Source organism: Podarcis tiliguerta (genome assembly GCF_965153285.1).
Source record: "Podarcis tiliguerta genome assembly, chromosome: 11".
NCBI lineage: Eukaryota > Metazoa > Chordata > Lepidosauria > Squamata > Lacertidae > Podarcis > Podarcis tiliguerta.
In genome coordinates, this window is record NC_139544.1 from 1,433,808 (window position 1) to 1,458,614 (window position 24,807).

The 24,807-nt window shown below is 41.4% G+C and overlaps 1 protein-coding gene across 14 annotated transcripts in view; it reads right to left on the reverse strand.

The window, feature by feature from the left end:
* Positions 1 to 24,807, reverse strand: part of TRPM3 (transient receptor potential cation channel subfamily M member 3) — a 387,333-nt gene that overhangs the window by 93,021 nt on the left and 269,505 nt on the right. For all 14 annotated transcript variants that reach the window (XM_083403305.1, XM_083403294.1, XM_083403299.1 and 11 more), the window contains exons 4-7: positions 24,478 to 24,691; positions 23,307 to 23,431; positions 17,873 to 18,044; positions 6,575 to 6,749 (exon numbers count right to left, since the gene is read on the reverse strand). In XM_083403305.1, the coding sequence (XP_083259431.1) occupies positions 6,575 to 6,749; positions 17,873 to 18,044; positions 23,307 to 23,431; positions 24,478 to 24,691 (686 nt within the window). The remainder of the gene's footprint in view (positions 1 to 6,574; positions 6,750 to 17,872; positions 18,045 to 23,306; positions 23,432 to 24,477; positions 24,692 to 24,807) is intronic.

The window sequence follows — 24,807 nt, forward strand, 5'->3', positions numbered from 1 at the left end:
AAATCATACTGGTTAGAGGCAGAGATGGGCTGCTCTTTCGCAGGCAGGCCATTTGCATAATTTGCTATGTGACCTGCCACTTAGCTTTTTGCTTTCATGAAATAAACTCAGTTTATATTGTGACGCTTCTAGGCCACTGGCAAGATTTGGCATTTTCAAGTGCAATTTCTTGGTGGTTCATTGAAGCAGAAATAATTGTAAGCAGGAACAGATTGAGGGAAAGCCTTCTGTTCTTTTATAAAACAAACCGTACATAACTAAAGCACAAACTGGTCTCTGCTGTCAGCTAAGAGGCTGCACCCCCTGCCTGCCAGAAAGAACTTCCAGGCAAGGAGGAGACCCACGGAGCCTCGTCCACGGCTGCTTCCCCCTTCCATCTCCATTTCTCTTGCCCTTTTGCAGTCTGCCATTAAACAATGATGAAGCACACTTTGTGTAAGTTCAAGTAATTTAGGTCAAAGATCAACATACTGAAATCTGATTATGCTCCTCCAAATTTTAGGAGCAATCCATTTAAGGGGTTTTGCAATCTACTTGTTTGAAATACAAGAAAAATGTAACACCCCCCATGTCATCCATGTTAGTGGTATGGAAGCATTACAGTGACTGAGCTTTTAAAAATTTCATTAACTGCAAAAAAGTATCCATGTTTGTTCTTTCTTTTTTGGGTGATGGATTTCACCTTTTTGGGCCGATGTGTAGGTGGCCATTCTAATTATATAATGCTACAACAGCACACTGAGGATATAACACTAAAAGTCCCTCAAAAAAGTGCATTTACACTGCATATTGGCTAAAAGTCAGAATGTACCCTATTTTGCTTATTATGCTATTCAAGACATATACCTTTGCAGCATTAAAATGATAATGTGTACAAAAGCAGTAGAAAGACTATACCAATGGAAAAAACCAATACCTACGGCTTAGAAATATTTGTGTAGCCATACTACTTTTGTGATGACTTTGAAACATTTTCCTTTCACTGCGGATCTTCATGTGAACCAGCCTCATGCTACAATTACTGTTACTGGTCTGGATCCTGCAGTATAGTTTGGCAGCCTTTCCCCTGGCCTTCCTCCCCTGCCCCAAGGATGCACGTTGGCTAGATTGGCCTCTTACTTAACTCACATTAACTGTCTGCAGAGATATAGAAATATATCTTTGTATTTCACACACAACCATGTTTGCTATCAAGGATAGCCTTTTCAATAATGGCTCTTTGTTAAGTATATCTCTATAGGTATTTCTCTCAGGGCCAACCTAGATGCCACATTTCTCATTGCTGCCCCCCCCCCACTCTTTGTTTTGTTTCTTGAAATACATGTCATAACTGAGAACAAAAGTGTGTGTGAGAGAGAGAGACAGGCCAACAGAGACAGAGGGACTGACTTTAATTCATTCTAGCCAGATTAAAATACCCAAGATTCTAAACGGGGATGGGTGAATCTATCAATTTCAGTTTCTTTAAGCTTCTTTTATTTGTTTATTTAATTTATATTTTATAGCCTACAGTACAAAAATAAGGGTGACACAGGAAGCTACCTTATTACGAAGTCCAACTACTGGCCAGCTAGGTCAGTGTTATCTACACGCAGTGGTTCTCCAAGGTTTCAGACAGGGGTCTCTACCAACCCTGCCTGATAATGCCAGGGATTAAATCGGAGAACTCTGGGGAATTGCTCTCTGTGCTCTGGTCAAGCCAAAGGAAAGCTACAGTAATGCTTGTTGTGAGACAAGTCTGAACAAGAAGGAAAGCATGGAATGATACTGACCCTTCATCCAAATTCAATCTTCTCCCAACAATCATCTATATCTATATATCAATATAATATCTGTGTTAGCAAGAGTGCTGCTTGGGTGAAAGCAACCAAGAATTGGTGAACAGGGTGGATTTGGGGCCATATTAGTTCCAGGATTGTGAAGTTTCTGTGTCAGCTGCTGCAACAGGATATAGTTGACCTGGAGGTGCATAACGGAAGTACAAAGAAGAGCACGTGGGGGAAGTGGCCTCCAGTCAGGAACCTCTTCAGTTCTCCTACATATGAAATTAAAGCACTTTGGAGTTACAAAAAGCCACATGGCAATTAAGCATTTTGGAACCCCTGAAACACTGAATCTGGAGGGGAATGTGCACAATGGTCTTTGCTAAATGCTTAGGTCAGTGATCCTAGCTGTAACTCAAAAGGCAAATAAGTGCTTGGAAGTAGTTTCTTTCAATAACATCACTTTTTAACACAAGAAAAAATATTTGCAGGACCAGTGGCTGGATGAGTTCATTATTTCATTTGGCAACCTAGTTCACTAGAAAACAAAAACCCCAGTAGAATGGCTCTTTTATTTGCTCTGGCAGATTCAGTAGACAAATGACAGGACTTTGGCATCCTTCTCTCTTACATGGAAATCTCTTTTGAACTGGTGCCCTGCATCAAAGAGGATAATGTACACAGCACTAAATTGCATTGCCATCTTTCAGCTGTGAAGCCTGCTACACTGTAATGAACAGATGAGTTGCAGGATCTGGTCCACAGCCAATTCTAAATCATTTAGTCAGTTGTCACCAGATGACTTCAGCTTTTTCTTTTTCTTTTTTTGTCTGAGAAAAGCAGTAGCAACTCCCAGTTCTGTGATTCTATTCACAGTGGTTTTTCCTGATGAGGTTTGGAAATACAAAAAAACACAACACTATTTCATATGCTTTCCCCTTGTCTCCCCATCCTGCTGCTATTTATTTGCACCTCCAGAGCAATCCTTTAAAGTCACCACATGAACTTTTCTATAGAAAGCCTCAGAGGTAGAATTGGACGCTCTGAAAATAACTATATAACTGTGGGTTTCCTTTGTCCATTTGGTACCATCATGTGTGCAAAAGGAAATATTGCAACAGGATTAGCAGAAAGCAGTGAAGACACATTTGTGAAATTAAACAGTGCATCCTCACAGAGCTCTTCCTTTCATGACATTTAAAACTTTGTGTCAGTGGAACCAAATAGCTGGAAGTTATGCATATTCACATTAATTTTTTTAATGTTGTGTGGCATTATTCCACATCCAAGATTCAGGTCCTTCAAAGAGCTATGATCTCTGAGAAGGACTGGAATGACACACAGCAATGCATGGGAAGAAAGGCATGGAGATTTCAGAGAAGTGAAGTGTGTCTAATGGTTAAAACGGACATGCTTGGAAGACCCATTGATAATATTCATGGAAAATTAGGTGTGTGGGAAAATCCCTCTGATCAGGCATGAAACACTGAAATTGATTACAAAGCCAGTTGAAAATGCTCAGTTGTGGATTCACACCTCTCTTCTCTCAAACACATGCATGCGTGTATACACTCAGCTGCATGGACGCACATATGTGGCTTATCCACACTTCCTCTGGTTCCACTGTTTCCCCCAGGGAAAACTGCTCTTTTGTGCTCAATCATAGCAAACAGCAATTTGGGTTTTCTCCAAAGGAAAGGGCCCAGGGGGAAACTTTTTGGACGTGTGCTTTCTAAGCACAAGACAAGTGGCTCTCCGCTGGGACTAATCCCTGCAATGTCAGTGACCCGAGACAGAATGGGGCCATTGTAGGCCTGCTCCAGCACCAGAAGAGGAATAGGAGCATGAGGTTAGGATACGGCAGCCAGAGGAAAAGAGGCCACTGACTACCATACTGATCACTAGGCAACCTGCTTCTGGCTGATGGTTCATTCCCAGTCTTCTCTCAGCAACCATGATAGTGAGATACGTAAATAAACAGCAGTGTAAAGAACATGGACAGTTTTCAGGATCCTCAATTATGCACCATCTTGAGAGAGTAGGTGGGGGATGTATACAATGCTCATAGTCTCTGTAGGGAATTTTTAAAAGCATAATGTGCATATATATGCATATGTGTGATTGATACACCCCCCCCACACCAATGTGGCATGGGTGGCACTGTGGGTTAAACCACAGAGTCTAGGACTTGCTGATAAGAAGGTCGGCGGTTCGAATCCCCACGACAGGGTGAGATCCCGTTGCTCGGTCCCTGCTCCTGCCAACCTATCAGTTCAAAAGCACGTCAAAGTACAAGTAGACAAATAGGTACTGCTCCGGCAAGAAGGTAAACGGCGTTTCCATGCGCTGCTCTGGTTTGCCAGAAGCGGCTTAGTCATGCTGGTCACATGACCCGGAAGCTGTATGCCGGCTCCCTCGGCCAATAAAGTGAGATGAGCGCCGCAACCCCAGAGTAGGCCACGACTGAACCTAATGGTCAGGGGTCCCTTTACCTTTTATAAAACGAATGCAAAATTAAAATACACAATAACAAATCCACAGGGTCATTAAAAGATATTTAATTAAAAAATACAATAAAACAAATAACCAGAAAGCATAACAATTAAAACAGTTAAAACAATAAAACCAGAAGTTCCATTCAGGGGGAATGCTTGCCTAAATAGGTGACTTTTCAGAAGCTGGCAGAATGGCAACACCAAGAGGTCCTCTTGTATTTCTTGTATTGCAGAAATGAATCTTTGCCCTTTAAGTTATGGTTATACATTTGACTTTGCTTATGGATTTTGTGCACATGCCTGGTATTCCACATCCCAGGAAGAGGCCAACTAGATGAGCATGCATATGTGCAAAGTTGGAGTAAAAAGCCTGTTCAGGGGGAGAAAAGACTACGGCTGGCCCTAGATGTTATAGGGTAGGTGGCAGTGATTATTTGGGTTGGATAATATAGGGCACTCAAGGTAGGGTAAGGGCCAAGGCAGGGACCAGAGTGGAAGCAACAAAGATACAAACCATCAAGTAGCTCTGGTTTTATCCTCAAACACCATCTCATCAGCCATCCCCTCCAAGACATTTCCCTAGAAACCATGCTCCATTCTCATTCATGTATTAAGCTAGTACCTTTGTGTCTTCCTGCAAGGAGGCAATTAAGGTACTGAAACAAACAGCTTGATACTATCGATTCTAAGCAGAGATGCAACTACCTGAGCTGTGAACAGGACATGCTCAGGACAGCCAAGTGCCTAACAACTAGAAAATGTGGCTTGTCTTGGAGAGATCTTGAGGATCCTTGAACCTGCAGAGTTGCAGCTGTCTGTCTGTCAACAGACAGAAATATATATATATATATATATATATATATATATATATATATATATATAACAATAATTATTTGTCTGTGCCTTAGGGGATGACTGACTGGGGATGATGGCCCATTATTTATTTTTGGTGTGGTTTTACTGTTTTTAGTGCTTAAGAGATACTTCCTGGTTAATACATTCACCAAGGGCCAGCACTAAAGCAGCAATGTGGATTCATTTCCTCCATAAATGAAATGAATTAAGAATTAAAACATACTTTGTAAAACTTTCACAACATTCTGTCCCAGTACTTATTTTTGCATTTTATACTGTTTGCAGCTAAAATAGTGTTTTGATTTCAGGCTGGCATCTTTAGCATTTTCAAGCAGGTGATTCAACATCTACAATGATGTGTTAAGCGATGCAAACGTTTGCTTGAATGGACATAGATGGAATTATAGGAGATGTTCAAATGAAGTGGAAAAGCACAACTGGAAAGTAAAAGGCTAGCTCTGAGAAAAAATATTTTCAAGAATCTGTGCCTAAAAGCCTGGTTTTATTATCATTCTAGACAAACAAAGGTTTCATTTGCTTTTTGTGTCATTGCTTTTCTTAGTGATAAAAGCCCTGCAAAGGTAGGCATGCATTCTGGACACCTGAGGGCATTTTCATGAAGGAGATGACAATGAAGATGGACTTGGCTAATGAACAGAGCAAAACTATTAGATTGGTAAGGAAGAACAGAAGGAGAACATCCTGAACTGGTGCTCAATATATTATACTATTTTTTGTTCACAGAAAGCACAGCATTCAACGCTTGCTGGCAATAATCCTACTTGGGAGTTTCTGCACCACAGTCACCAGAGGTCTCAGGGGATTAGCATACATTGCCCTGTTTAACTCTGCAGGACATCTCCTTAGTGTTTCTAGAGCAAAGGTTTGGCCTTTGGCCATCTTAATTACAGAACTGGATATATCCCATTGCAACACCTTGAACAGTATGAAGAGAAACACTCACATAAAAATGCAGTATTTGCTAGTAAATAGAGAAAGACTGTATTGCATTTGGCTCCACAGAGCAGTAGAGTGGGGCAATAAGGGAGGTAGCTGACCTACAGGAATATCAGCAGTCCTTAATAACCCAGTTACCAGAACCACAAAAGCAACATGTGTATTCTATGGGAATGGTCAGCAAGAAGTATTATATCAAATAATATAAAAGGATGACTTTCTATGTGAAAACGGTCTTGCTTCAAGCAGTAGTTCTAACCTGCCAGCTACAGTTAAACCTCCAGTCAGGCAGAAGAAAATAAAAGCATGCATGATATTGGCGTCTTCACTGAAGTGATTATAGAATTATGGGTTATGTTGATAGGTGGCATTGCCCATTAATAATCAGCTATAATGTTTATCCCCAATTAATACTTCTGCTGTTACTGAAATAAATCAACACCAGAATGCAAATGATTCCAAAGAAGGATTTATCTTCACAAAGTATTCTGGCAAGTAACTCACCCTCCTTCTTCGGAGTACTTGTGCCCAAATGCCAGGATGTCCGATGCCCGCCCACTGCCATCACAAACTACAACAGGAACTGGAGGAGTGTCACGTAAATATTCAAGGACGATGGAAATTACGTTGGGTCCTCCTTCCACAATGAGAGCCACCACTGGGACACCTTGCCCAATCCCTGCAGAGAAACAAACAAACAAAACAAAAACAAAGCCAGCAAATCAAAGAAAATACAGAAAAAGAAGGAAACAAACTGAAATGATGGACTACACAATTCAGACAAAGTAGCATTATGTGACCATCCTACCCATCTGTATTAGACTCCAGATTACATGCTGAGGAGGAGACTTTGCCAAGGATGGTATAATGAACTCCTCCACAGTCACTAGGGTGGAATTTGGCCATATCCACATACAGCATCTCTGGGGAAAATAATCTCCCCCTCTAACATGTATGAATAGATGGTGTCGTGATGTCATGCATTTTCCCTGCTCCTTCCCCTGCTGCTCTCTTGGCTGTCACTGGGCAACCACGACTGCAAGAGAGTGGACGATGGAAAGATCTGGATGGGGACGATCCTTTCAGCAGCAGACTTGTGTGTTTCATCATGTGTATTTAGAATTTCACTACAACTTTGAGACTGTTTTTTTCTTAAATTAAGGAGTTTAGATATTTAAGGACTCAGTTTTCACATGGAACAACACAATTATCTGCACCATCTTAAATATTAATATATTAAGTACAATTTATGTAAAAGTTGCTATAGGTATGAGGACCCAGGTGGTCCCCTGGTTCAGGAGTCCTGGTTTCTAGACACTTCAGAAGTACTGGCCCTGCTAAGTTAGGGCAGCCCATGTCTGCACAGCTTTGCAAATGTACTAGCAGTTTTATTGCTGCATGTCTTTTGAAGTATGTAAGCAAGACAATTATTCAGAAACATGAAATTCTGAAGGCGAACTGAAATGTTTGCCTCTTATACAAAAACATTCCATAGTAATAGCTTCTCTTTATTCATATATTCTATTATTTCCAAAGTGCCGCTTGAAGTGAGGAGCATAGAATGTCACTGTGGATGCAGCGAAATCTTCTTTCGCAAAGAGTATTTTTCTTGCCATGATCTCTCATTACAGACCCTTCTGACCTTTAGTTCCACTTATTTGCCTCTGTGAATTTCTGTGCTTTTGCATGCCTTGTATTAGGAGCCTTATAATTTGTATAGTATTGAGACCAGGATGCTTCCCTTCCTCCATCCAAGTCATTTGCTATTAAATCTTGTCCTGAGGCTCCTGTTTCTTGATATGCTTCAGCTCCCAGGTATTCAGTTTGCACTTCTGCAGGGCACATTGATGGCAGTGTTGACAGCAGCATTTGCAGGGCTTCTGCCCCAGGGGCACCTGGCAGCTTGGCTCCCTGGGTGGCCCTCAGAGCGACAAAGGAGTCACCAAGGAGTTTGCAGGTGTCTTTGTGCGCATTTTGTTTTTCTAAAGGAAGAGTTGTTCCCACAGTCAGATGAAGTGAAGTCTGCTTAAATTGCACGCCATGCAAAAAGGGAGACAGCCAAACACTTTCTGGCTACTCCCTATTGCCAGCCTAAGGCAGCAGATATCACAGCAGTCCTAGGCCTGTTTCTACCAAGAATCAGAATGCTGAAGGGAAGGAATCCCCATCCTCTGGATTCCCAATTTTTGCCCTGAAGCAAACATTGTGACAAACCACGGTCCTCTATTATGTTACTGCAGAAAAACCCTATGCCAGACGCTAAAGCTAACAATATCCTATAAATGACACTCTAAAGCCTACCCGTTTTTGCTGGACCTATGAGCAGTTGTGTATCATTAAATGAGGAATGCGAAGGAGATGCCTCAGAGAGGCTCAGGTTCCGAGATGCTCTGTAGAATGGGATGAAATGGCCCAGAAACATTATTTTAGAAATCAAGCTTACTTTTAAGGATTGGCTGACTGCTTGCTGGAGTTTGAGTTGGACTTAAGTGGTCTGGGACTATAGGCAATGGGCCAAAAGATTCAGGAATAAGCTGATTTCAATTAGGCAGTTTAAAACTTGGACCATCTTGACAGTGAGTCCTGGGGGAACTGCTCCCTGCCTTGCAGGCCTTTTCCACAGCTAAGGCGGCTGAACAGACACTTGGGTTGGGGTATTGTTTAGGGGTTTCTGTTGCTGATTATTGCCCTAATTGTTTAAAATGTTTTAAACTGTTTTCACCTGCTTTTTATGTCCTTTTGAATTTGGTGTTTTTTGTTTTTGTTTTAATTAAGGGATGTAAGATGTGCCTGTGAAGAGAGGAGCTGGGGAGAGCAGGTGTGGCCCCAATCACAGTGGTTCTGAGCAAGGGGAGCTATGGTGGGGTGTTGATATGACTAAAATCAAAGAGCAGCATGGTAGACAAAGGACGTTTTCCCCAGATCAGCAAATGCATTATATTTTCTGTGGCACAGCTGCATTTAAAATACTCTGTAAATGTCTTATCAGAATGATACCCCATAAACAGCCAATTCCAAAAGGAACTCATGATGCCAGGAGTAACTCTGGTGGGACAGGAAGGCGAGGTTCTGGGTGTAGCAGTGAGTCCCTGAGGAGCTGAAGTTTATCAGCTTAGCCAACTGGAGAGGAGGATCTTTAAAGCTGCATGATCCTGTTGCTGATAGGTCACATAATCTCTCTGCCTGTCTGTTATTGGTTCATTGCCTGGATTCAGATCCACACCACACACCCAGGGACCACCCGAGGGTACAGAATAAATACTGAAGATATTGTGAAAGGAAGATCAGGACATCAGTCAATGAGCATCCAATGTATTTGATGAAGGTGCAATGGTCAGAGAAGATGCTGGTGATGACAGCTGAACGTCCCTTTGCCTTCCCAGCCCCCTTCATATATTCTCAGGCATAGGATGACAAAGGGAAGCCCACGAGTCACATGAAGAGGTACTGCAGACACTTTACAGGGCTAGAAGTTGCCACTCAACCTGAACCTACCCTACATTCTTCTCCAGTTCACTTTAACCCTCAATCATAAAAAATAAGCTTAGCTTATTGTCTACCTGAACTGGACTGCAAAATACCATATATTGATGGTAAGCACTTGGCTTTGGCAAACCAATGCCCATTATTTACATCAATATACTTACTTATATGGAGGAGTTGGTTGCATATGGAGTATAAAAGGTCATTTTGGATTATACTTTTTGAACTAATCCGTAGTCACCTTGGCCTTTTCTACTGTCTGCTTGACTCAATGCAATAGTCTAAATTATTCAGACCCCATAATTTGAAACAGTTCTAATAAAGTAAACCAATCTTCCCTTTGTGACTTCAGTGGATGGCAACATTTGAAAGAAAACAAAATTCGCCCAACAAAACCTAGCTGAAACATGCACTTATGCTACTTATTGTTTATAAGGCTGTATCTACTAAAAAGAGCTACATGAAAGCAACCTGAACTCTGCACTCTGACAAGCTGAATTCTGCAACCTGTGCTAGAATTATGTGGATTGAACAACTTTGCACACTTCTGCTTAATGTTGTCTCATATATTCTGGTTTTTTTTTTTTTTTTTTTGCTGGTCTTGGGAAAGGCAAAACAACTATGCCAGGGCATTTGAAGCCCTTCTGCCTTCTGCCTCCTAAGGTCCTAAGTGTGCCCAGACACTTTCGGTGTTTTGGGAGCTACAAACCTTTAGAAGGAAAGGTTTTAAGTTTCAGGATGTCGAATCCTGTGCCCAGTACCAAATTCTGCATGTGTATTGTGATATGGATTATGGAATCATGGAGTTGACATAGCCCTGATTACAGACATGCTCCATCATTTCCAGGACAATTTGCCAATCATGAAATGGCAGCATGCAGCTTTATTTAACATGACCACGGTTTCACATAGGGTGCATCATGAAAAAAACATGCAACTCCTCTACAAATATATTAATTTTGCAAGGTTTCAAGAAATGGTGGTGTCTTGGAATATTATGGAGTTGCTTTTGTTGTTGTTGGATGTTTTTCAATAAAAGATTGAACAGACATTCATCAAGGTTTTTTTTAGTTATGGGGTAGTCTGTCTTGAGATCCATCACTATGAAACATTGAGTGGCAGATGTTGCCCTAGCCAATTAGTAATAATAAGATGGATAGTTTGACACTAACCAGCTGCAGGTGGAAGTACTTTTATTTTTCACACAACAGTTCAACTGTTTCAAATGTTTCAAGGTTACTTTGTTCCCTTATCTTACTTTTACATCACAAACTTATGAAGACAACGCTTAAAAAATTATTTAGAAGGTACTATTTGTTCTCTATTTTCTCAGCAGGCTTACTGTGTTCCACCAGCTGTTCTAAAAAGAAATGTAATAGATGCTTTCTACAGAGAACAAAGAGCAGCATTCACACAGGAAAGTGCATGGCTGCTGGTTGGTTTCTGATTTATGATGATTAGGTTAGGTACTAAAAGTTATGATCCACAATTTTATTCCCACAGAGACTTACACCTATACACCTCCCAGTTCTTTGTAGTTCTTGCTTGTTCTTTCTACAAAGCAAGAAATCAATGTAAGTGTAAAAAAAGAAATAGCTATTATAAATACTAACATAATTAACAGTTTGGTCTTAAGAACTGCTGAGCAATCAAAAGTCTGCTTGGTGCTGGGGGTGGAGACTGTGTCTGCCACTATATAATGGGCTAAATAAGAACATTGCACTAATATTGCCATGGAGTTATATCACCCTGCAATCAGATAATTTTGTGTGAATGTTTTGTACTATGGTGCATAGATCTCTGCAATTACTGGGCACATCACTGCCAAGTTTGCTCTAAATGTCAAAGAGCAGCTGCTCGGTCTCATTTAAATATTGTATCCCTGATGACGTGATTTAACATATCTGTAGGAAGCCAGTTTTCCAGTATCAAAGGCCAGCTCTGGTAATCAGGATTCAAACATTGCTTTGTAAAGGAAAAATGCAGGGACTAAAGCAAAAGGACTAAAGCAAAAAATAGCACAGCTTCCTGAAACATCAGAGTAAAGTATGTAAACTTTTTATTTGTCCTCTTTTCTATTATTATCTCTGCAATTCTGGATGTCAATTATCTTTCTTCTAACATACAAGGGATATTAATTTTTGATGCTGTTAGACCCTCATCCATGATTCTGGAGATGGGAGGAGGGACTGAAAATGGCCAAGACCCCCAGAAGCTAGAGTGCTATTTGCTAAGAGTCACATGACAGTCTATGGAGAGATCCCATCTAGTAGGATTTAGGCCACCCCAGAGCCCAACATTTTCATCAAAATAGCACCCCCAAAGTAGAGTGATGTGCCTTCCCCATTCACTTAAAAGGGGGCACCAGTCTGTGGGGGTTAACCATGCTCCTAACCAAGCTCAAAGGGGATTCCTCAGCCATGACCCAGAAGTGGGAATTACTGGGAATCCAATTTGCAGGGCTCACCAAACTATAGAGACAAAGTGGGGAGCCAGCATTCCAAGAAACTACTGACTCAGCTATGCAAAGTCGGGGGGGGGGGAGTACAATGCACATCATTTGGAAAGATCTACCTTGTTGGCTAGGTGATATCTCCTGCATTCCAGGGGACACAGCTGAGAGCATTTTGATCTTCATTGACAGAGTCACACATTATCACCATGTGCCATTTGCACAGAGTATGATAATACATGAAGCGGATGGGTGTGCACACCCAATACACACACATGCAAAATGGTAAGTTTACCCAGGTCAGCTAAACAGCTCAGGAGTGCCTGGGCAGCCCACTCCAAAGACTCATACAAAAGGAATAAAATGCTCCATGTAAAAATCAAATTGGGGAGAAAGGCCCTCAAATGTAAGAAATGCATTTGCTAATAGAGCAGAATAGTGTTCATATTTTCATGCAGATACTTCCTAATTTGTAGAATTTCCTTGCTTTTACAATAAAAAAAAAAAATCAGTTACTTTTAACTGACAGTGATCATCAAGCAAAAACTTGATAAAAGATCAGCAGCAAACAAACATCCCTTACTGATTTTATATTTAAACAAGATTAGTTCATTCCAAGCTTACTTCGGAAACAGATGCAAAACCCAGACACAACGAAGTTATTTAGTCAGGTCTCTGGATCACTGGTTCTAAAGAAAGTCAAACGATAATGTCTGTAGCCTATGATTCTGATTTAGGAACCGTGTTCACAATTAAAAGGAAATGTGACTAGCAAGTTCACCATACAGAATTTGTCCCTGGAAGCAATTATCTAGTTATAAGTTCAAAATAACACTTTGCAAAATAACATGAACGTGTATGATACTGTGATATTATTACAAACTATATAGTTTATGTATTGTTTTTTATTAGGAACAGGATGATCTACACAAGATTTCAGAGAGATTCTGTTCTCTCACACTCAGCTCATCTTAGATGCAACTTGCAAAGCTCTTCTGATCTCCCAATAAGACCACCTTGCTCCACACTGCTACTTTATGTGTGCCCAGAGTGGTTCAGTGGAAATGCTCAAGCAAATTTGACATAGTGACAAATATTAATTAGATTTAGGTGAGAAAGTAACAAGTATTCATAGAATCATAGAATCATAGAGTTGGAATAGACCACAAGGGCCATCGAGTCCAACCCCCTGCCAAGCAGGAAACACCATCAGAGCACTCCTGACATATGGTTGTCAAGCCTCTGCTTAAAGACCTCCAAAGAAGGAGACTCCACCACACTCCTTGGCAGCAAATTCCACTGTGGAACAGCTCTTACTGTCAGGAAGTGCTTCCTAATGTTTAGGTGGAATCTTCTTTCTTGTAGCTTGGATCCATTGCTCCGTGTCCGCTTCTCTGGAGCAGCAGAAAACAACCTTTCTCCCTCCTCTATGTGACATCCTTTTATATATTTGAACATGGCTATCATATCACCCCTTAACATCCTCTTCTCCAGGCTAAACATGCCCAGCTCCCTTAGCCGTTCCTCTTCATCCTGGAGAAGAGTGACTAGTGGGGTGCCACAGGGGTGCCACAGGGGTGACTAGTGGGGTGCCACAGGGTTCTGTCTTGGGCCTGGTCTTATTCAACATCTTTATCAACGACTTGGATGATGGACTCAAGGGCATCCTGATCAAATTTGCAGATGACACCAAACTGGGAGGAGTGGCTAACACCCCAGAGGACAGGATCACACTTCACACTTCAAAACAACCTTGACAGATTAGAGAACTGGGCCAAAAGAAACAAGATGAACTTTAACAGGGAGAAATGTAAAGTATTGCACTTGGGCAAAAAAAATGAGAGGCACAAATACAAGATGGGTGACACCTGGCTTGAGAGCAGTACATGTGAAAAGGATCTAGGAGTCTTGGTTGACCACAAACTTGACATGAGCCAACAGTATGACGCGGCAGCTAAAAGAGCCAATGCAATTCTGGGCTGCATCAATCGGAGTATAGCATCTAGATCAAGGGAAGTAATAGTGCCACTGTATTCTGCTCTGGTCAGACCTCACCTGGAGTACTGTGTCCAGTTCTGGGCACCACAGTTCAGAGCTTGCAGGGCAGCAGCTGAAGAAGGCTGATTAGCTGCTCTCCCTGTGCAAAGGTCAGAGGGGGCAGGGTTTCTGTTGAGTCAGGTGATTAGCTGTGGGAGGAGCTTATCAGAGCTTGCAGGGCAGCGGTATTACCAGCGGTATTCAACCAGCTGGTAATTGGGGGGGGGGGAGACTATGGGTTGTATGTATCCAATGTAGCACTATGTTAAAGCCACTTAGTGGTATACATCAGCAGAACTCTGTTGTGCAAAAAAATGCATAAGCAGGCTGCTGGTGACTTTGTTACACAATAGATTGCACAATCTGTTTTACAGTGAGTTTCTGCAAGCATAACGGTTGCACTGAATTCCTGTTGTGCAGCATTAAAACCCACCTGTCCACTAGCACAATAGTCTTTGTGTTACCAAACAGAAAACACCGGCTACAGTCCTATAAGAAAAATGCACTGACTTGCTCTCACCCACGTCTTATTTTCAGATTCCCAAACACAGGAAAGGCCACGATTCATCAAAGACTAAGTAGTTCCTAGCCACTCAGCCTGGTCCCCATCCTGTGGGGTGCAGTGATTGCTGCAGATACTTTTTTTCTGAGCCTTACCAGGATAGAACATGAGAACATGAAACTGTCCTGCTGGATCAAGCCAAAGACCCACGTAGCCCAGCATCCTGTTCTCACAGCAGTCAACTAGATGCCCATGAGAAGCCTGCAGGCAGAAGGTGGATGCAATAGCACTCTCCCCAAGTGGCATTCAGAGGCCTCCTGGCTCCAACAGTGGTGGCAGAACCATTGTGCCTACAGTTTGCAGTCTCACATTACCTTATCTCTGGTCTGAAGCTCACACTGTGGCTGAGAATGCAAATGATGATGCCTCCACCTCTGACACAAAAATAAATTTCCCTGATCTACTCAAAGGGTACAGCGATCCAGTCAAATGTTTTTTTCTTGCTTGCTTGAATATTTTCTCAGCACAAGAGCAATGTTTTAACATGTTATGCATTGTAAGCAAAGTAGAGATTAGAACGTCTCACTTCAGAAAGCACATCACAAGAGTATTTGAGTGGCGTAACACATCATTTTGAAGGTCAGTAGTCAAGACCAGACAACTTTAGTAATAAAAGCACCATGGTTGGTTTAGTTTTAGCATGGAATTCTCTATAGATGGTCTGTTGATAATACATTTATTTGGCTGTGAAATAGTCTGTGAAATCAGGCATATCAAGCTAAGATAGAATATATACTTGCAGTATGTAATATTATCATCTTTCAAGAATAAGTGCAATATGAGGAATGTAAATTCAGCCAAGCCTATTCAGAAATGAGAAAAGAGTAACGAATCAGCAGTGTCATACTCTAGGAAACAAAGTAAGTGGATTCATTCCAATTTTCAAAAGTACTGAATATAGTACATGCCAGAACGCAATGTGCAGAAATGTCACATTCACTCTTAGCAGTGGCTCCCCAGCTGTACATCTTCCAAATGTCCCATGTCAAGATCTAAAGCATTTTCACCCAATCAAGCAATATCTGCTCTCTAACATTGGGAGGAAATACTGAAATGGCAGAGATTCCACCCACATTGAGACCACAGTAGACAAAGTTACACACAAATATCAATATAGAGGTAGCAGCAAGTGATGGTGGGAAAGGTGACATAATTTTGTCTGATGTGGCACATCTGGCCATTAAATCCCTCTCAGTGCCTTTGGCAATATGAAAATGGCATTGGAGCAGGCAGTATCATGAAAAGCCAGCTCAGACCGTTGGCAGCAAAAAGAATACCTCGCACTTGGGAAACTAACTGGTTTAGTGTAGTGTGAGATTTCAGACAATAATCTAGTTTATCAGAGTTTTCAAAGACAATAGCTGAGATTATCAGAGGCAGGAAGAGACGTGAAAGGTACATAGAAGAAGCGCCCTACATTATAAACTGTCAGATCATCGTAATAATACAAAGTAATACAAAATGCAGGTGATTCCTGTAGGTCACAGATGAAACACTTTACTGCATGACAGGCCCCAAAGTTGCTCTATTGCCCCTGTGGGTGAGGCAGTGGAAGCTGGAGAATATTACCATTTCATTTCTCCCATGATTATCAAATAAAGTAAACCTGGATGTCACTACTGGTTGTTTTCTTTCCTTATCCCATCTTTTACAACAGGCAGGAGAAAAGAAAAAAGGAGGATCACTTCAGCTCCCAGTAGCTTTTAAGAGCCACAAGAAAATACATGACTGCAAAACTAAACAGAAGTGTGTTCCCCTTTTGAGAAATAAATGAGGTGCTGGTATTCATTTCTTGATACATGTGCAGTGGGTGCCAGCATGAAATGGGTTTCATGGGCAGCAGAAAAGAGGCATCAGTACTCTATAGTGCTGAGTCCTGTCCCCCCAAAGCCCCCAGTGTTCTATTTGCCCAACAACCACAAGAGAACACAATTCATCTCCTGGTCTAATCAGGGAAGGGAAGGGGAGACAGGAAAGAACTCCCATCACCCTTAGCAACTACCTCTTTGGAGTACTGTGACAACCATAGGGTTAAGAAGCAGTTCTGAGATAGTGAGAAGTATTTTGCAAAAACTAGAAGAGGCAGACTGCAGCCACTGTAACTGGAAGCTTATGTAGCCAGAGCATCTTAGTTTTTAAATGTGTGCTTAACTTTGGAGTGACTTTAGTTTCTGTTGTATTTGTGTAAGTTTTTGATTTACAGTTTTATGGTTAATTGTTTATTTGAACTGTCTTTTCTTGTCTATTTGTAAATCACTCCGAAAACTTTATATGGGGTATAAAAGGCAGGGCCCAATTCCCTTTAAACCCAGCATGAGTTTGTGGGCAAACCAAACTCAAGGCTTGCTGGAAGGAGTGGAGCTTCGAGAAGATGGATCTCTGGCTGAGCTTTACTGGCTGAAATCTCTCATAGAATCTTAGAGTTGGAAGGGACCCAAGGGTCATCTAGTCCAACCCCTGCAATGCTAAAGCATCACAGCTAAAGCATGCATGGCAGATGGCCACCACCAGGGCAAGTCCTCCACCCTGGCTCAGCTGAAACTGGGTCAAGTCCTGAAAGTCCAACAGTTCTTGTTTTATATCTTGTTTTATATATTATTGGTGGGAAACAAACATTAATTCTTGCTGACGGAACAGGTGACAGCAAGACTTACAGGGTGGGGCGGGTGAATGAAAGGGGCCAGTGGGCCATCTAGCTTTCCCAGCCAAGGGAAAGAGAGACCTGTCTTTCCCAGACCATTCAAGGACTCCTCAGATACAGCAGTAACAAGGCACATTCCTGCCTTTCCTTTTCCTTTGAAGTATGGCTGCCTGAAACAGAGCATCAGCCAGCAAGCAGAAGGCATGGAAGGATGCCTTCGCTGGTGAGGCCTGTCTTTTGACCTCATGACAAGTAGATTCCTAAATCTGGGTACTTCACAAAGTGACCTGAAGCTGGAAAAGAACAGCTTGATTATTTCCATAGTCTTTTTGGATCCTGGGCATTGTCACATTCTGCCTTGTTTTTCAGTTTACCATTGCCTGCCAATCTTCTCCTGCCAAGACGCTTCTAGCTTTTAGATACGCATAGCACAATCACCTTCCCCACCCTATCATCTGCTAAACTTTCCCTCGGCTCTTTGGATTGTCATTTAGAATTTTGATTGTGAACCTGCCTGTACAATATTGTGGCCTGATCCTAATGAAACTCTTTACTGAGGCCTGATGATGATGAACAGATATATCCCAGTGCACAGTTATAGAACAATGTAGAAAGCAGGCTGCTTACTTGTATTTATCTTCTGGAGTGAGATGTGCTTTTCCAACTGTCTGCGAAGTTTCACTTCCGCACCATATTTTCCTGTGGTCCCATTATCAGCCAGTATAAAGTGAGAGTGCATACTGTTGAGTACCGTCAGCTTACTCATTGGATTGGACATTGTTTGGTATGGCCGTACCACCTGTACATCGGGGGGGGGGGGGAGCAGAGAATGCAACCATGGTTTGAAATTCCTGATAAAGGATGTTCTAGAGGTAATTCGCTGGTAACAAGTTGTTGCTGAAACAATTTTTGCCAGTACTTGCCAAATTCAATATATGAATATTTGTTTTCTCACCATAAAAAGAGTTTTTAAAGACATTCGGAAATTTGGACCTGTACATATGAGATCCATTGCTACGCTGACATATCATGTTAGAAATATCAGCACTTCCATTATTCATTTGTTGACCTGCAGTAATATTATATTTAATTATGGAATGAACTTATGAATAAACACATGTGAAATGGACACAGACTAGAAAAAGACATATCTATCCCTCCCTACGTCAGATCAAGGCAAGGTGTTTTCCAAACTGCTCAAGAGGGGGTTCAAACTGAGTCTTGTGGTCAGTGCCCCTCTTACTAACTGCTACTCTCCGAATTGTTTGCCTTAGTTCATAATGTTGCCCTAATAACTGTTGCACTTCAATTATGAGAAACACAGTGAGATTATTTCTTTTCCTTTTACCACATTAGCTCCTACATGTTCAATATTGAGGACTATCCCTGCTTCCGGGTATGGTCTTCATCAGATGGATACTGGAATCAGCAAGGGAGACCCACATGACCTGAAGGTGCTGCTGTGCAATGCCAGGTCAATGATTCATAAAACCACTGCCATCCATGACTTGATCGTGGATGAAGGAGTTGACCTGGCATGTGTGACAGAGACTTGGTTGGATGAAGCAGATGGGTCTGTTCTTGCCGCTGCTTGTCCACCAACTGTCTGGAGGCAGTTGGAGGATGGATGGCGGCTAACAGATTGAGGTTGAATCCTGACAAGACAGAAGTACTGTTTCTGGGGACAGGGGGTGGGCAGGTGTGGAGGACTCCCTGGTCCTGAATGGCATAACTGTGCCTCTGAAGGATAAGGTACGCAGCCTGGGAGTCATTTTGGACTCACAGCTGTCCATGGAGGCGCAGGTCTGGTGACTATGAGTGGCCACTGGGACTACATAACTCTGGTCCTGAAAGACCTACATTGGCTCCCAGGACGTTTCCAAGCACAATTCAAAGTGCTAATGCTGACCTTTAAAGCCCTAAATGGCCTCAGCCCAGAAGGAGCGTCTCCACTCCCATCGTTCTGCCTGGATACTGAGGTCCAGCGCCGAGGGCCTTCTGGCAGTTCCCTCACTGTGAGAAGCGAAGTTACAGGGAACCAGGCAGAGGGCCTTCTCAGTAGAGGCACCTGCCCTCCCATCAGATGTCAAGGAAATAAAAAACTATCTGACTTTTAGAAGACATCTGAAGGCAGCCCTGTTTAAGGAACTTTTTAATGTTTGATTCTATTTTTAATATTATGTTGTGAGCCGCACAGAGTGGCTGGGGAAACCCAGCCAGATGGGCGGGGTATTATTATTATTATTAATAATAATAAATATTGTTGGACCAAAGTTCAATTTGGATAACTGTTTTATCAGTCTAACAGAAGCATCCCAAATCTGAAGTATATTTTACTTCCAAGAACATAAGAAGGCTGAGTAAGATTTTTTTATTATGGTTGTTTACAGGAAAAAATTAGCTACTAGCAGATCCAGTCTTGTTTTTCTATGGCTTCTTGTAACTCACATATTGTTTTCACTTTCTAGTTGAATGGCAATATTGCTTCCAACTATTATCCTCAGACAACACTCAAAACCACAATGGAAAGGAATCACAATGATGACATTTATAGGACCAGATAGATTTCAAAAATTATGTCTGAAAGCACATTCAAACCTGATGTTGTAAAAAACTAGATTTCAACGGGTACATGCACCGAATGTACCACATATTAAAATTACCTGAGATATAACATGCAGGCTGATCCTATGTGTATCTACTTAGGAGTAAGTCCCACTGAGTCTCAAACATGCATGCATGGGATTTCAGAACTATGCCTTCTTAAGTGCTCTTCATGGGAGTCACTTCTCTGCCATTTCTTCCCATGGCACTGCTGTACCATCAAAGGCCTGTGATTACATTTGTGAGTACTATGAAGCTGTCACCTGAGAAAGATCAGGGAGCAGCTTTGCAGTAAAGATCACTTACTTGCAGGCATCACTGTTGCAGCCATTAAAAGCAGTGCCCAAACATGTTGCAAGAACTTTGACTGACAGATGTCTAATATTTGAAGAGGAGACACTGCTGAAAGAGCAGCTCAAAGTGGGGTGGGTGTAAAAGCAACTTAAGATCCTAAATCAGACTATTCATGCAAGTTGTTGCTGTTGTTTAGTCATTTAGTTGTGTCCGAATCTTCGTGACCCCATGGACCAGGGCAAGTCATGAGACACAATTTTCTTAGTTCTTCAACCATATTGGACCACCAGAATGTAATCTGGTTAAGGAATATTGGCAAAAGATTATAAAGGTAATTTCTGGATTATTTCAAATAAACATAGAAGTTAATAGGGATTTGTTATTTTGGGGAATACTGAGAAATAACAAAGTAAAAAGTAATAAGCAAGAGTTGTACAAGATTATGATTTTAGCTGGAATGCCAGTTATTGCTTTGGGATGGAAAGAAAAGGCCAAATGGAATATGGAAAAATGGAATGATTATGTTTTTGAATACGCACAATTGGAAATATTCGCACAGATAGTGGCAGAGGATAGATGGGAAAATAAATGCCAAAGAATCACAAATAAATGGGAATTTTACAGGAACTGGATAGAAAAAGGGGAAGCCAACCCTAACATACAAGCTCGAATGAACAAACTGTGTACATGGATAAAGATATGAAGAAGGAAGGCCTGATGGGGGGGGGGGGGAGGGGAAAAAAAGTAAACCGGATGGTATTTTGAATTGATTTTGTTATGTAAGCCTTTTTTTGGAAACCATATATATTAATGTTATGTAGTTATGCATTGTAGTATGAATGAATTTTGTTTTGTATTCTTTGTTTTATAGCATACATATAATAATGTTATGTTACTAAGCAAATTTAATATAACAGTAAAAAACAAACAAAAACATATTGGACCACCATAGTGGACTACAGGAGCCTACACAGTTGTAGCTTTCTTTCTGTTTCTCTCCCCTCACTGTCCAAGAGCATCACAACATTTAGCGAAACATAACACAAAATAGCAATTCAAATCTGGATAAAACAGAGAGAAACACATTTAACTTTAAAATATATCATTCTCATGCATGCATACTTGCACACACCTTCTGTGTGTCCAATTCATGTGCTAATTTTTTGCCTCCCTTAGCTGTGTACAGATAACAAAACCAGTTGCTTGAACTGTCATAAGCAAAGGTTGGTAAGTAGCCATTATATATAAAACTCAGCCACTGACTAATTATACAGTATGATCACCACTCAAAGACACAATTCAGAACTTATAAACTAAATTTAGGGACTGGATAAATGCTTCAGTTTGCTTTAGTCTATAGTATCTGTTCCAGAATCAGTTTCCAGTTTGTTTCAGTTTCCATTAGCAAATTATCATTCTATTCCAAGCTTTCTTTACTTCAAGGATTGTGAGCCAGGCACCCTGGGCTCTCTCTCCATGTGCCATGCGTGATCTTGAAACACTTTCACCTGGTGAACACAGAGCATGTGGGACATGTGCCTTCACAATGTACCCAGGTTGTGACAAGAGAGTGAAGGAAAAGAATACAATTTTGGATTTTGCTGCATAAATCATTGTTCCTAGTAATTATATGTTTCTCTGCCAGGTGTCTGGCAATATTTTCTAGCAAAAATTACCTCATATCATATCCCTACAGAACATGTTAGAACTAATTATTTGTATAAGCTCCAAGTACACTGTTACTGAATTTCATCCTTGGTGATATAGCCTTGATTTAATCAAGCAGTGCTCTTGCTGAAGGAGAGATATACTATTGTTCCTCTCCATCATAGAAGCAGAGGACCTAGCTGTTAAACCAGGGGTCAGCAACCTTTTTCAGCCGTGGGCCGGTCCACCATCCCTCAGACCATGTGGGGGGCTGGACTATATTTTGGAGAGAAAAAATGAACCAATTCCTATGCCCCACAAATAACCCAGAGAGGCATTTTAAATAAAACCACACATTCTACTCATGTAAAAACACCAGGCAGGCCCCACAAATAACCCAGAGATGCATTTGAAATAAAAGGGCACATTCTACTCATGTAAAAACACACTGAATTGGGCCGCATCTGGGCCCTGGGCCTTAGGTTGCCTATCCCTGTGTTAAACCCATCAGAGAACTGAAACGGAGTGGCTTCAAGGAAACTAATGAAAAGTTCTTTTTCAGCCTTGCTTGCAGGCAGCAACTGCAGGTATCAATGCAAAGCATAAACACTGGCAGCAGGTGTGTGAATGTGGGTGAGACAATCTTAGAAGATTATTCTCCATTATTTTCTTCAGAAAAGTAAGAATACGTCCAGACAGATGTGGATTATGTGATTGGTGCTGCTCATGCATGGAGGTGGTTTGCGGCATCCACATAATGTCATTGGCAACAAAATACCTATTTAATTAGGATCCATACTTTCCATGTTTTCATACTTTCACATTTGCATGGTGAGTGGTGTAGTGGCTGGAGCTTTAGACTTGGGCCACATTCACACCAGACATTTAAAGCACCTTGATACCACCTTAAATATTCATAGCTTTCCCCAAAGAATTATGGAAACTGTAGTTTCTTCAGGGTGCTGAGAGTTGTTAGGAGGCCCTTATTCCCCTCATGGTACTCCAGTTCTCAAGAGTTCCCTGTGAAGAGGGACTGTCTATTAACATCTAATGAACTGTTAAACCACTCTGGAAATTGTAGCTTGGTAGCTATTGAAGGGGAATAGGGGTCTCCTAACCACTTTCAGCACCCTTAACAAATGACAGCTCCCAGAATATTTTGGAGAAAACCTTGACTGTTTGCATAGCAATGTTAGGTAGTAGCAATGGCATAAGAATAGGTCCTTTCTAAATGATCATTTCCCTCTTCCTCAGAGTGACATCCTCCTTTCCTGAGACCCTCATTCTCCATGACAGCAGGGCAGCTATCAACCTGGGAGCAAGGCACAGCTCATCTACCAACCTCCATGCCTCTCTCTGCTTTTCAGGTCTGCCACCTTGACAATTTCCTAGAGAGCAGGGGCACATTGCACAGAGGACACACCCACAACTTTTGCCCTGCCCAAAAGATCTGAAAAACCCAGACTTCAAGGACATATTGGCAAAGCAATGCACTGCAAGAAATCTAGAGACTTACATCCTTGCCAATCAGATCCTCTTGATTTTCTACAATTCCCCAGGGAGCTATTCCAATAGTGCAGATCTTCCCTCTTGACTTGGAGGCATGGTCTTTCAGTGCATCCCCAACATGCCGAATAACTCCTGTAACGTATGGATTATGGCAAAATATCAAAATAACCCCCCAGTAAAAACAAAACATAAGTAGCAGTAAATAAGCATAACTTTACCTTTCTAAAATGCTAGGAGTTCTGTGATTCTATACTTTAAAAAAAATTGTGATAGAAAATTTCAAATACTGAGTCTTAAAAACAAATTATGTAACTGGAATAAGTCTTGAAAATTAAAAGGGAGAAAGTCACCCACTGTGCCATGCATGCAGAAGCTCTGGAGAGAACAGAGGAACTGCAGCCTTGTATATGTCTTCCACTGCTCATTTGCCTTCACAAAAAAATTGCTGGGTACAGAGACTAAAGCACATATTGTTTCCCTCAAAGAATTCTGGGCACCTTCACAGAGTTACAATTCATAGCAACCCTTAACAAACAACAGTGCCCAGAATTCTTTGAGGGGGGAAACATGCTTCAAATCTGCTTTATAGTTAAATTATCTACACAGCCTTGGCTTAGAGAAAAGATGTGACTGAAGAGGGGGAAAGGAAATTATGGCCCAGTATGAATGGCTTATGGTGGATGTGATGATCTCACGTGCTTTGCTGCTCTCCACCAGCCCAGGGAAGAAACAAACCACAATCTGTGGCTTGGAGTTAGGTCTGAAACAGGGATTACAGTTTGCTTTGCTCTAATTAACTACAATCTGCAGTGAAGGCTTGACTTGGCTTGCTGGATGTGGGTTTTTCTAATAGCAGCTTTCCTCCCAATGCAATTGGTAATGAGGTGGGATTTTTTTTCAGGATTGGGGAAAGGGTTAAAGTCCTATCCCTATCTAGATCCTGCTAAGAAAATCTGCACTTTTAAAAACATATATATTAAATGCAAACCATGTATTTAATGCCACATTTAGTTTGAATGATGTCTAGATAGAAGTGTATTAAATGAACATAATGCTGTCTGCTTCATTTAATGCAGTGACAGGATTTTTTCAGGATCCTGTGACCATGAAAAAGCTTTTTATGCCATAGAAAGAATTCCATCTGCTCCAGGGATTTCATTCTGCCAGGTTATTGTTACCTGTGTTTACTCCTCCAGTAAATATCCATGCTCCAGTTGTCATGGCAGCTTTAATGAGACCTTTCCCAAAGACTTGCTTGAGCTTTGGCTGAAGTTCAAAATTCTGGAGACCTCCATGCACAGAGATGAGAAGTTTGGGGAGTTCAAGCTGCCATTCCTTGGTCATCAAGTGTAGAAGAAGATCAGGCTTTGTGTCAAAAGACACACGCACATACTACAGAAGGAAGGGCATTGGTTTGAAACAAAAGCAAAGAGTGAAGACGAGAAGCTGGTAATAGACATGCGGCTGGAATATTTACACTTGATCTTAGCCAAAAGACCGAGATGCAT